The 14635-nt window shown below is 44.7% G+C and overlaps 1 protein-coding gene across 3 annotated transcripts in view; it reads right to left on the bottom strand.

Moving 5' to 3' along the window:
• Positions 1 to 14635, bottom strand: part of MYO1B (myosin IB) — a 176631-nt gene that overhangs the window by 120368 nt on the left and 41628 nt on the right. For all 3 annotated transcript variants that reach the window (XM_045086522.1, XM_045086523.1, XM_045086524.1), the window contains exon 3: positions 5564 to 5679. In XM_045086522.1, the coding sequence (XP_044942457.1) occupies positions 5564 to 5679 (116 nt within the window). The remainder of the gene's footprint in view (positions 1 to 5563; positions 5680 to 14635) is intronic.

Raw genomic sequence — 14635 nt, 5'->3', positions numbered from 1 at the left:
AAAACAATAAAATGAGAATAAAAACTTGAGAGTCAAAGGCAGGAAGTTCCATCCAAGGAGCTGAACACGCGCCGGGCCCACAAATGTTTCTTCTCACCGCAGCCCTAGGAAGCCTTCAATTTAATGGCTGCCCTTCACTGCCACATCGCCACTGCCCAGCTACAATCAAACTCTCCTCCCCCTCCTCCTCTGGCAGTCCCTCCAAATCAAGAAGTTTTCCAGCCCGTGGTCGTCCAGAATCAAATATCTGCCAAGACTGAAAGCAAACACGGGGACTGCCGTCTGCTTATTTTGACCCTTAGGAGTCACGCAGAAAGATGAAAGGCAATTTCAATTCTTTTCAAGACGGTGTCATTCCAACAGAAAATGGCTTAAGGAGTCTACACTGGGACTCATGGCATGTGGACTCTGTCCTGAGCAAGTCACTCGTCCAGGTCAGAGGCCTACAGAGATGCAAAACCTCACAGACCACAGCCTATCAGCTCCTGACTCAAACCGCAGGAGACAGCAGGCATCAATGGAGCTTTCTAAGATAACCATCGACCTTCATGTTGTTTTCACAAAAGCTTCCCTCCCTTTGTCCACCCTTTCCCTCCTGACTGGTGGTTGGAACAATCTTGGTTTCTGTATACTTAAGTTAGGAGAAGACAGTGTCTCCATCAAGAAGACAAGAATTTTATCTGCTTTGTTCACAACCGCACCCCAGGGCCTACCAGACAGCCTGGAACACCGTGAGCGCTCCACAAATACGTGCTCAGTAAATGAGTAACTTTTCTAAAGCAGGAAGTAGAAAGCACGTTAGATGGGAATGCCCGAAATCTGATTCTGCAAGTGAGTTTCCGAGAGGTGCAGAACCCATCAGAGGCTCAGTTATTCCGAAAACGGAGAGGAGAGGAATAAGACAAAAGCCTCAGCAAGGTAACGCCCCGTCCCCTAACTTTCTCTCTTTCTCCCTAAAAAAACGCTTTCATACTCCACTATACAAACTACTTCTCTGAGAATTCAGGGTCTAACTGTCATAAGAGTTCTCAAAAAAAAAAAAAAAAGCAATTTTCCTCAAAGAATTCCAACTCTGCTGTAGAGAAAAATACAGGTTTCACAAAGGAGGACATCTGAATCGTCCGTCCTGGGCCTGGGCCCCAAGCTCCAGACAGCCGCCGCTCTAGCACATCTTGAGATACAGCCGGAAATATTCTTTGTAACGTTTACCTGGTTTACCTTCCAGGAGGATGGCAACGGGAGTAACAAAGACGTAGAACACACAAGCCTGCCAGCAGTGCCACTCTCTGGACAATGGCGTGTGGCCCTGCAGATCCATCTGGCCCAGAATTAGGAACCAAAAGGTCCCTCATGACAGAGGACTCATGTCTGGACCACTGACATGAGCACTGTCCAAATCCACCCATGAATTACTTTCTCATTTTTAGGTGAGAATAGCCAAATTTTTCAAAGGCACATTCCTCAGTTTTTAAAACTTGTTGCAGGGTTTTTCCTTTACTAACAGAGAAAGACCGTGTGCTTCACATAGTGCTCGTAATGCCTGACGGAACACGGCGACCCATTACATCCCGAGCTAAGGACACATTTTAGCTGGCTCTTGGGCTGCGACCACCAAGAGGGGACACTGGTCACAACACACTCTTCCTTCCGTGTCGCTGTGCTCCGTCGGCTAGACACTCTATCAGATGGTAAAGGTGCTCTAGATCACGAATAAACGGAACCTGAACATTCAGGATTTAAAGAGCACCAGAAAATGATATTAAGTATTAACTTTCTTTTTTATCAGAAGGAGAAGAAATTCTCATTATACGCCATGAAATTTTTAATTAACACTGTAAATATCCTACTAAGAACGGTTTGAGTTCACTGAAATACCAGCAATGAGATAACACAGATAAGATGAAATGAAAAATTATTTAAAACCGCTTTTGTTCCGTAGTCACCGAGCTCTTAAGAGAAAAGCAATGAAAAAGCCACAGACGTATGCAGGGGAAGGATCCTGACCCACAGAAGCTTCCATCTCATTAAAGAGGATGACACAGAAACACAGGGGGGAGGGTTCAGGTAACTCAGGCGGAAGTCACGTGTGCACTGAGCTTTCAGAACAGCCCTGAGGAGACTGGCAAGGTTTTAACCGTAGAGACAGGGTATGTAGTAGGAGTGAAGAAGACGACGTAAAAACACCCTCGAAAAGGAATTTACATACGAAATCACTGTTTATTTTCATTTTATTCATCTATACACGGACACTATCTCAAAGTCATGTACCTACATGAAATGTAAATATTTTTCAATGATCTGAAATTTAAAGAGAAAGATCATTTCTGGACAACTTTCAAAAACACATGAGCTATAAAGGAAAGAACCTGGGTGTTTTTGAAGACTAACAGTCAACACCAAGTCAAATTAAATTCCAAATGTCATCTGGGGTAAATTAATTGGCAAAATTTTCAAAGTATACATGGTCTGAGCAGCTATTTACATTTTTTATTGAAATTGGGATCAAGTTCTTGAAACAGTTATGGTTACAATACATCAAAAGCCTAAATCATCTACCTTATTATACTGCAAAATTCCTATTTGAGAATGTCAGACTAGGTTTTAGTAGGAAACCCAGCTAGCACTGACCCCATTTCAGACACTATCAAAGTTGGACACTTAAAAGGAATGACTCAGGAAAAATGCTTTAAAGGGAAGTGGAGGGGCGCCTGGGTGGCACAGCTGGTTAAGCATCGACTCTTGGTTTCGGCTTGGGTGGGGATCTCAGGGTCCTGAGACTGGGCGTCGTGCTCCCTGCTCAGCACCGAGTCTGCTTGAGATTCTCTCTCCCCCTCCTTCTAACCCTCCCACACGAGCTTTCTCTCTCTCTTGCTCTCTGAAATAAATAATCCTTAAATAAATAAAGGAAGTGGTAAACAGCCCACGATGGAGGAGAAACTGGTAAGAAAGGGCATGTTAGGATGCTCGAAATGTGTCCTGTACTTCTCATTATTATAATAACTACACTTAGCCCTGGTGAGCGCAGCTGCTCTCCCTTCCTAGAGGGCTGTGGTCCATTCCAGACTAAGCACCTGACCTATATCGGGTAATTATATTATCTAAATAGCTACTAGGTATCTACCCCTCCCAAGAATCCTAGAAGTTAATCATTATTTTCCCACTGAACAGAGCAAACTGCTTAAGTTCTGAGTTGAAGTGGTTTTTTGTTGTTTTTTTTTTTTTTTCCAATTTGCTCAAGATTACATAGCGTGTGAGTGGAAGTGCTGGGACTGGAACCCAAGTCCTACTCAACACACTCTCAGCACTTAACTTACCCTGAGGTGCTGATAATGTTACGGTGAGCCGCACGGCAGCTGAGGCTGACGCGAATCAAAAAATCCCATAAAGCAGCGTTCAACTGCAACTGTGACAAGGGCAATGCCTCTGACCTTGGCCAGAGGGGGCGAGGGACCGCTCTTCCCTGGGGAGGTCTAAGGCAATCTGAGGACGAAGGAAGAACAGGAGTCGCCCTGGGGAAGAAGGAGGGAAGAACATTCCAGGCAGAAGGCACAGGATGTGCAAATAGGACCGGTGGGACGGCGGCGGCGAGGCCGTGAAGGACGAGGCGAGATGGGCAGGACCGCCGGACTCAAATCTGGCGAGTTCAGATTCATTACGTAAACTTGGACCTTGCACGGCCACCCCAGGACGGTGTTTCAGAGACTATGGTGAAAAGTCTTGTTGCCTAACTCAATCTAATAAACATTTACTGAGTAAAAGAAAAAAAAAAAAGATTTTGTCTTTATTCTAAGCACCCTGGGTATTTATCTTACAGCTGACTGTCGCTGAAGTTAGGGGGCATAGGAGGATAGCGTGCCACAGACTCGGAAATCTTCCCGGGGTGGGGATAAACGGCTATTACAGAGCATGAACTTCTGTGTTCTAGAATAGACATCTGTTCCGTATCTAAACATCCCCAAACTGGAGATCAAGGCTACGACGGAAGAAAGACACGCTGGCTGGAGATAAAGTGAGGCACCACTAAGGTTACCTTGGAGGGCCTGGGATGCGGACAGAGACCCAGAGAAGGAGCCCCACCAAGACAACGACAGAGCCCGTTTCTAGCTGAGGTGCGCAGCCGATGACTGTGTCCACAGCCCGGCTCCCCTCCCGTGAGCTGCGTGGCTTTGGGAAAATTTCCCCATTTGTAACCGTCTTTACACCTCACGGAATTATTTTGAGAATAAAATGAGTTATCATGCATGTAAATACGCAATAAATACAAGCCATTATTACATTATGAAGATTCCTTGCAGGAATGATGATGATTTGCTACAAGCAGTGAAGGGGGGCCAACGCCGGTGACCGCCTACCGGAGGCAGCTCACTCTCAGACCCGCGTGGACGCAAGGAGCACCCGGAAAGCTTGTGAGAAACAGGATTCCCGGCTTGTTAGAGGTAAGCCTAGGAGACCAGAGGTTGCATAAGCTCCTGAGGGACCCTACCACCGTGATCTAAGCATCTGACTTTGGGAAGCGTGGTTTTAAGGCCTTGAATTTAAGACAGAGATTCAGTCATCAAATAAAGGATTTCATTACAGTGACTTAACTACAACAGAGAGAATTTTATAAAACAAATTTCAAGAGTTTATTTTTCTCCAGGCAAAACGAAACAAGATGACTTGCAAAATCTACTCGTAGAAAAAAACCAGAACAATCAGAACCCACTTGGTCGGCAAAATAGACAGTATTTAGCTTTCAGCAACCGTGCTCAGGGAGTCCTTACATTTGTAGTTCCAAACAGGCCAAAAATGTCAGGATGTGCCATGCTATCAAGAGAAACATCTAAGACTAGGATATCCATATGCTTTAACTATTAAGATTTTATTTTCTGTCAAAAATAACAGCTCGTCTTCAATCAGAGAGAGAAAATGCTGTTCTGCAAGACCACGGCCAGAAGTCTGCGGGCTCTTCCGCTTCCGTTCAGGGCTCTTCAACCCTGGTGCTATGTAATTACTGTCGATTGTTACTTACAGGAATTCTTTACACTAACGAGTGACCTTCAGGAAAAAAATCAAACAAGCAATTGGCTTCCGGGAAGGTGAAACCGTGGGCCTCATGCACACATTTGGTGAACGATGTCAGAGTCTGTGAAGATTACTAACCGAAGGTATGACTCCCTCTTTTCACTCAAAACCATTACACAACCCAACACTCGGGATCCTTCTTGACCTACCCCACGAAAATGCTGCCTGGGCTCTTTAAAAGAATAAACAATGAGCATTCCTGTTTTATTTGCAAAAATAATTAGCAGCAGCTGCTACTTACATATAATTTGCAGCAGAACATATTTTACATACTGAACCCAAATATTTCAGAACTTAAAGAGCCTGACGCCAAATGAAGTATTCTGCCTTTTTTGAAATTTAAAATGAGGGCCTAACAATTAACTTTCACATTCCTCCATCTTATTTTTAAAAATGACGAAAACATTTTCCTGAGACTCAAAGGAAACAGCTGGACACATCTGTCCACTACACGTCTCTGCAGTGAAAGAGAAACTCGATGCTTTAATCCCATACTTACATGTGAGGGCTCAGTTCATAAAAATTCCTGTTCCTGTAATCTTCTACTTTCTCTGGTGAATAAATGGGCAAGGACCGGTATGGGTTAACGGATATAACCACGCTTCCAATGTATGTCTGCAAAAGAGAGAACAAAAAATACCCTCATTATTACACAGGATGTGTTTTAACATCTTAAATCTCAGCGACTCATGGCTTCACCCTTTTAAAAAGAAAACTGGTTCTACTGCTTGACCATTCATATTTTTCAAGAACACTTAATATCTCCAAAGACAGACGGTCAATAATGTTTATTCATTTTGCTGATAAATGGAAGGCACAGATTTATATGTTGAAAATACCTTTCAAAGTAAATCTCCAGATTAATTTATGATCCTGGATAAGAGTTCTCCACAGTCCTGTCACACTTGCCAAAAATTTCGTCACCACCACAGCTAATTTTGAGCAACAGCTATGCTTTCCCTTACTCCGGTTAGAACCGGTGCCTCCTTCTCTCTTCTCTGCCCTGCTGTTTCAATCCACTGTAACCCAGGGTCTCACGCCGTCTGAACCACATCCAGACCTATCAGCCAGACCCTCTACTTTGGGGCTGGCCTTACCCCAGCCTGTCAATCTCTCCAGTGGGCGCAGACAGCTTACGGCCCCATATGACAGCCATAGTTATCCCTTGGGTGTTGGAACAACATAATCTCATATTCTATCTAACATATTATAACATCAGAATTTAAATGTATTTTCTAAAGGAGAATCCATTTAATGTCAAATTTAAATTCAATGTGGAATGCAAATGGACTTCTGAAGGGATCGATGCTGTATTTTCGCAGACAGGAACCCTCTCACACTACAAAGTGGAACGCTATTAATCTTCCCTTTCATTTTGATCTGGATTCCCGGCAAGAGTAGTCTGGTTCAGCTCATTCTGTACAAAGACTAGCAGGCTGTGAGCAAAAGTCACGTAACTGGAACTCATTTTAGTGGCTTCGTTTTTCCTTTCAGTTTCAACATCATGGGTTGGGGGTAGTGTGGAGACATGAACAGTAATACCTAAGGGATTTTTTTTTTTTTTTTTTTTTTTTAAAGAGAGAGGTGAAAGAAAAAAAGAAGGGAAAAGAGTCAGTTCTAACTTCCCCACCCTTCCAGTGTCATGCAACAAAGGGTGGCATTTTCAGAGCAACAGGTTTTTCCCATATTGCCACCACTGGATTCGAGATTGTCAGATCCTTCTAGAAAACTGAACAGAATAGAAAACAGAGCAGTGTGAGTGTGCTTTTTTTTTTTTTTTTTTTTTAAACATGGGTCACAGTTATTTTAACTACAAAAGACTTTCTCTTCCAACCCAGAAAACTGAACAGGTCATCTCTACACATACTTTTTCATCCTGTCAAGCATAGGCAAGGCCACTGTTGTGAAAGAAAACTCTGTTCCCACGCAATTTTCTACATTTATTTCTGACATTCATTTCTGACATTCTATCAGGAGGACCAATTAATCTGGCCTGACAAGATTCCAAGTTTCCCAACTTTCCACGTTTTCTAAAAGGTTTCTTCCCACTCCAGCCTACCTGGGCAAGTAAGTGGGAGATGCTGGAGACTGAGTAACGGGCATAATCGCTTCTAACGAATATACCAGAATTAGCTACACTGGTATATACGAAAATGTAATGACCAGTTATTCCTTTAATATCTGTTGATTAAAAGATCGGCCTTCTTCAATAGAAAAGCACAAGACTGCCCTTTTTTAGGTAATTTCTAGAATATAATAACTGAGACAAATATTTGCTGTTGGCAGAGAAACCAATGGTCAAGTTGTTCTTTAAAACCAAACTTCCCGGTGGCTAAATTCTTGATAAAAATCTGCCTCCGTAGCATTCTGACAGAGAACAACTTTGCTGCCTCAAACCCAAAATCAAAAGCCACACAACTGGGTTATAAGCTTCTCTTTGTTACTTGTGAATTTTATACATACTGAATTAGGAATTCTCCCCGCCCCCCCACCCCGTTCTCTCCCTGTCACCTCAAAAAGGCCTGGCCCACTGAGGATGCCCCGTCGAGACTTGTAAACTGAATGATAGGCTTTAACGGGGCCGTTTGTCACTAAGAAAGTCACTCTCCCAGAACTCTTCTTCTGCTCAACTCTAGTCGCAAGTACACTGTTTCCAGTGCCCGATATGTTATGAAACCTCCATGCCACGTGTTGCCACCAAACAAATCTTTACTCTACCGTTTCCCTGCAGGTTCCCACTGTGGGACACTGTTTGCAAAGCTGGCCAGAACAACCCTTCCACCCTTGCAAGCATAACCCTCTGAAATCTAACTTTGCCACTCTTTCTATCAAGAGATAGTTTATTCCTCCGGCCTTCAACTTGGACTTGTCCATGTGACCTGACTATCCAATGTCCAGCGGGACATTACAAGATGACACACAGCAGAGGCTTGAAAAGTACTTGCGCAGGATGAACCCCTATTTCATGGCCGTGACTGGAAGCCAGGACGTGAATGGGCCTGAGCCCCACGCATGGCTGGATGCCCTGAGCTGCAGAGCCTGGCGCCCCGCTCGGAGCGAAGCCATCCCAAGCCAACCAGCCCCAGTCAGGCCACCAGAGGCCTCAAGTCAGACGCATGATCCCGGCTGAGACCGGCAGGAGACAGAGCAAGCTCAAGTCCACCGAAATTGCTACCCCAGAGAAAGGGGCACAAATAAATAGTTGTTGTTCTAGGCCACTAATTTGGGGAACTGGTTTGTTACAGCAACAATTACCGGTACCCCAACATGGCTCAGGACGAAGCAGAAAAGCAGTCAAGCAGGACAAGCTTTTATCAACCTAAAACAAGGAAACAGGGCGAGAAACGGCACTCTCTCTCCTCGCTAGTTTGTGTACATGTTCCAGACACCGAGCCTCTAATCTCGAATGCCTCACTCGGCCTGTCCTCTACCAGGACGCCTGCCCTTGCTGCTTGTGGGTTTCTTCCTTGAAGGGTCTATGTGCGTTCGTCAAAGATTTAAATGTTCCCACTCTGTGTCAACAGTGTAACTCCAATGTTGCGTCACAGTCCGACTTTCCGGAGACACAGAAGGGTTCCTCACCGCAGCTGCCCGGCCGCGCGGGGCTTAGGATTCCACGCTGGCCCTGGCAGCTCTGCACTTCACATGCGGGCACTGCGGTACCGGACTGCACCTCCTCTCCGGGGATCAGGACAACAGTACCAGCAGTTCATGTTCACGTCAATTAACATCTGGGCTTACAAATAAGAAGACATTATTTTTCTAACAAGCCACGGTATATTATTTAAAGTTGGTATCTGCTTATTGCACCGGGCTCTAAAAAGAACTCTGCACTAACTCATTCAGCAGCTGTTGGCATTAAGAGGTTGGAGACAGGACACAGGGTTTCTTAGAGTCCAGTAGTAAGTATTAAGAGCTGGGTGTGTCCAGTTTATTCTGAATATGTCACGGAGAAAAAAAGGAGGAAAAAAAGCAAAGCTTACAGATCTTTACAAAAGGGAGCAACAAACATCATCCCCTTTACCCCACCCCCCGCCCCGAGTTCCACTCACTCACTTGACTGGTAACGTGTGTGTCACCTGTGTCCAGCTCGGACAGTGCCTGCACCAACTGGGCCCACAAAAGGCCTCCCGCGGCTCAGTTCGTCTCTCAGCAGACCACTTCGATGGCTGCGCTCATCTCTCAATTTCGTCCCTGCGGCCCCAAAGAACCCAGGAAACTCCGACCAGAATCCGGATTCTCCCATTAAGCAGATTACAGTGCAAGGGACTTCTTGGCCGTAAGGGCCCAGACTATCTCCCAATTAGGTTCTATCTCCCTTCTCTAACAGAGACAAGCCTGGTTCTCATTTCCCTAGCATGTATGTATGTATTTGCTCAATCAACCTCCTAACCTCCTCCTAACTACTCTCCTAACCGTCTCCGCCAGGTCCCGGCTCGCCACGTCCCGGCTCGCCACGTCCACGTTCCCAGCCCCTGGCGTCCGCAAGGACGCAGGCACACACACACACTGCCTCCACGACACGGGAAAGCCCCCTTTAGTCCTGCTGCCCTGTGGGACTAGCCTCTGCCGCCTAGGAAGGAAAAAGGAGGTGAAGGGGGGGAGGGGAAAGGGGAGAGGAGGGGTGGGGCGAGGAGGGGTGGGCAGGAAGACGGAAGGTGGGGGTGGGGGAGGGAACGAGGAGGAAAGAAAAGGGGAGAGAGAGAAAAAGCTCTAACTTTTTATAAATGGCACATTCGATGACCAACTTTATCTTTCATTTCTCAAGGGCAGACATTAGATCAAGAATACACAAACACTCCTAAGTCCAAACAATCTCCGTCTTCATATTTCAGATATCTGCAGCATTCCAGAACACATGCCTTGTGAATAACCAAATAATACTCAAGAGTATTCCTATGGGGCGCCTGGGTGGCTCAGTGGGTTAAATAAAGCCTCTGCCTTCAGCTCAGGTCGTGATCTCAGGGTTCTGGGATCAAGCCCCACATCAGGCTCTCTGCTCAGCAGGGAGCCTGCTTCCCTTCTTCTCTCTCTGCCTGCCTCTCTGCCTGCTTGTGATCTCTGTCAGTCAAATAAATAAATAAAATCTTAAAAAAAAAAAAAAAGAATATTCCTATTGTGATCACAGAGAAAACTATTCAGGACCCACAGAACCTTCCTGGAGGACTTGCACCCAGCAATTCAGAACGCAGAAGAAAGGCCCCCGATATATGTAACCCAAAGATCAGGCATTTGCATCTTTTAAGGTCTCCCCGGTTGTGGCTCAATCAGTTAAGACTCTGTCTTTGGTTCAGGTCATGATGCCGGGGTCCTGGGGCTAACCCCGTACTGGCCTCCCCACTCAGTGGGGTGCCTACTTCTCCCTTTCCCTCTGCCCTTCACCACCCCCCTCAACATCCCGCACTGTCTCCTGCTTTCTCTTGCTATCTCTCTGTCAAATAAATAAATAAAATCTTTTAGAACAATTTTTTAAGTCTCCCCAGAAAAAGTCACCTGTAACCACAGGTGAAAGCCACAGCGTGTGGTCTTCCCCTTCAGGACCCACAGAACCGTGTTTTAATCATGGTGGCAGCAACCATGACAGTGTCTCTCCAGACCCACCCTTCTATCTTACTTTCTTCTCTAAATATTCCAAAGTAATCAATTCTGTAAACATTTCTAAAAGGAGAGAAAATCCTTCTGGCCTCACTTACTTTCATCTTAGCCACATTTCTAATAAACTCAGCACACTACAGAGGAAGAGCAGCAGCATCTCTAAAGTGGGGCCACTCTGTAGCCGTATGTCTCAGACGATCAACTGTGACTCACCGTAAGAAATAAATTTTCATCAAGATGAAGTGTGTGTGTGCTCGAGTGCATATTATATACACGTACACACATATGTATGAAACCCTGAATACTCTTACCATCTGAGACACACTGATAGTATTTGTTCAAGTCTAGTCATTACAGTTTTTTTAAAAAAAAACTGCTGGTCCTAACCCACCAAGTGGTTTTTTATCACCCATTAACAGGTTGAAACTTACAGTTTAACAAATACTGCTACAGGGATGCCTGGGTGGCTCAGTGGGTTAAGCCGCTGCCTTCGGCTCAGGTCATGATCTCAGGGTCCTGGGATCGAGTCCCGCATCGGGCTCTCTGCTCAGCAGGGAGCCTGCTTCCCTCTCTCTCTCTGCCTGCCTCTCCATCTACTTGTGATTTCTCTCTGTCAAATAAATAAATAAAATCTTTAAAAAAAAAAAAACAAAAAAAAACAAATACTGCTACAGAGCAGTTCTTAACCTTTTTCAAGCTGTCAATCCCTCTGAAATGCCAATGAAAGCTATGGGACTTACAACTTCTCCCCAGAAAAAAACATAAATGTGATAGGTTTATAACAGTTTGCGTACAGTTGATAAACTGAGTTGGGAACTCCTATCCTTCTAGATCTTGGATACCAGCCCTTTGTCCGTAGTGTCATTTGCAAATACCTTTTCCTGTTCCAGGGGTTATCTCTTAGTTTTGTTGACCGGAGCTACCCTATGACCCAGAAATTGCACTACTGGGTATTTACCCCAAAAATACAGATGTAGTGAAAAGAAGGGCCATCTGTACCCCAATGTTCATAGCAGCAATGGCCATGGTCGCCAAACTGTGGAAAGGACCAAGATGCCCTTCAAGGGACGAATGGATAAAGAAGATATGGTCCACATATACAATGGAGTATTATGCCTCCATCAGAAAGGATGAATACCCAGCTTTTGTATCAATATGGACGGGACTGGAGGAGATTATGCTGAGTGAAATAAGTCAAGCAGTGAGAGTCAATTATCATATGGTTTGACTGACTTGTGGAGCTTAAGGAATAGCACAGAGGACATTAGAAAAAGGAAGAGAAAAACGAAGGGGGGTGGGAATTCACAGGGGGAGATGAACCATGGGGGATTGTGGACTGAGAAACAAACTAAGGTTTCAGAGGGAAGGGGGTGAGGAGACGAGTAAGGCCCGGGACGGGTACTAAGCGCACGTGCTGCATGGAGCACTGGGTGTTATACGCAAACAATGAATCACGGAACGCTACATCGAAAACTAACGGTGTACTGTAAAGTGACTGACATGACATAACATAACATAATAAATATATAAATAAATAAATGACAAATAAATCTTTAAAAAAAGAACTCCTACCCTAAGGGAAGAAACAATGGTCATTAATGGAAAAAGGAAGAGACAGAGGGGAAGAGAAGCAAAGCATGAAATTTTAAAAAGGAGTAAGAGATCAAAATAATTCTGAAAGTATCAATCAAAATAATTCTGAAAGCATCAAAACAAAGAGCTATTTAGAGTAAGAGCCAACAGCCCGGCTCAGCTGGCCAGAGTGCTTTATCACCCAGCACCGGGCCAACACAGCACGGCCATCAAAGGACAGCATGAGAGACAGTGTTCTGGTTTGGATGACAAGGATATACACAATACATTTTGGAATGGTATCTAACCAAAAGAAACCAAAGAAAGTTTCAAGTTAAATAGTGAAGCACAGTTTGGATATTCTTCAAGTCTCAATTACGTGGCACTGTACGCACGTTCGACCACAATGCTAAATGAACCAAACATCAGTGTACGTACAAAGAAAAGTCGGAAGAGTTTCACATCTTTCACATCACAGTTCTTCCCCGGGCAACATTAAGATCTTTAGAAGCCCTAAATTCTGAAAGTTTACATGTCAACTCTCCATATGAAATTGAAAATAAAATTATAATTAAACCATAAAATACACATATGAAAACCTCACAATGACTTGTTTTCACCACCCTGACTTCTTGGATGCTGCTTTCAATATTGATTTCTTTCAAACTCTGTTTTTAAAGCCCCTGCTTTGCGGAGGCTCTAACCAGGCATCCCCATCTGCCTATCTACCAGCTTCTCTACCAACTTCAGAATGAATTTTAGTTATCTGTGTTCCAGTCTCCACAGTTCCTGAGCAACTCATCCCCAGACCTATTAAAGTGCTCGCACAGGGGCGCCTATGTGGCTCAGTGGGTTAAAAGCATCTGCCTTCAGCTCAAGGTCGTAATCTCAGGGTGCTGGAACCAAGCCTCACATCAGGCTCTCTGCTCAGTGGAGGGGGTTGGGAAGAGTCGCTTCTCCCTCCCCCTCCTCCCCCATCTGTGCTTGCTCTGCTCTCTCAAATAAATAAAATCTAAAATAATAATAATAAAAAAAAAGTGCTGGCATAAAACATGCACTTAAACACCTTTTTACTAAACTCTCCCTCAGTCACCCCGACACTCTCCATCTTACTGCCCATAACAACAGAATACAAAGAAGTTAAGTGGTCTGACACATTTTCTACCACAAGTGCAGCTAGGACAAGGAGCCACGAGTCCACTCTCTTTTCCTCAGAGCACACCATCCATGCTATTTGTTAGGCCTGCACAGCTTGGGGAAGAGGGACCAAGCAAAATGCCAAATTGTAGAAACCCGGGTTGTCCAACGACTTCCAAGAGCATCTTCACCTTTGTATGACAGAGGGCCTCTCTTGGGTAGAAGCCTCCTATCTGAGGACCTGAGGACGCCGAAACCCTCATGCCACCAGGTCTAAATGAAGAAGGACAAGGGAGAGGAAAGTATGTAGTTACAGGAAAATTTCTTATCTCAACAGAAAATTTTTTTTTTTTTAACGTTTATCCCAGCACACAAAATTTGCACCTCCATCATGAAGACATGCAAGACACTGTATAAAAATCACCCTTGCACATCAGAGAAATAAACCAGGAGAGTGGCAAGGCAACAGGCAACATTTCATGAATTATCTTACTTAGTGCTAACAAGTTAGCCTAAAATGGTCCCCCAAAAGTATTAAAGAATGCATAAGATTCCTCCAAAACCCAGGATCCAAGCCACTGTCAACGGCACGGCGATAACACTTCAAATCCAGCATGGGTCAGGAGCCAGGTAAAAATGCCCCTTCCCACAGAACTCAGGCTACAACCTCTGAAGAAGTGAGCAAGGCAGTCACTAAGGGCCTTCTTTATGCGCAACATCGGGTGAGGCATAGTGGGAACTCAAAGACGCGCCTGTGGTCTGTGCTCCTGAGTGGCTTATATTAGAGCTTAGGGGGTGAGACTGACAAGATAAGACTTCTGTATCATCAAACATAAAACTTAAAGAGTTGTCGAGCCACAAAAGGGGATGAAATAAGATTTCAGCGATTCCTGGCTAGATAAGTCATTTGTCTTCTTATTGCCTAGGTGAGTGCTTTGGGTCTACGTGAGGGAACAGTCCCTGTGAACTGCAGAGGTCCAGAAACGATCCAGAAAGTCGAAAGATGTGAGCAGGTCTAAAAGGATGGGCATGACCAACATAAAGTAATGTTCCCCCAAAGAGTGGCGTAAGAGAACTCAGGTTTTAGGTAATGACTGAACTCCTCTTTTCAAAAAAATTTCACAAAGACAGTTGTAGTCTCCAAAAAAATTTTTTTAGTAATATGAATTGCCAGAGTCTCAAAATGCTTATCTGTACGCCCAGGTCCAGCACAGCACTGACCCCGCGGCAAAAGGCGGAGGCAGCCCAAGTCCACGGGTGGAAAAGT

This window comes from Mustela putorius, unplaced genomic scaffold (assembly GCF_011764305.1).
Source record: "Mustela putorius furo isolate JIRA1106 unplaced genomic scaffold, ASM1176430v1.1 tig00000992_pilon_pilon_pilon, whole genome shotgun sequence".
Lineage (NCBI taxonomy): Eukaryota > Metazoa > Chordata > Mammalia > Carnivora > Mustelidae > Mustela > Mustela putorius.
Note: the sequence above shows the minus strand (reverse complement) of the source record. Positions and strands in the feature narration are given on the sequence as shown.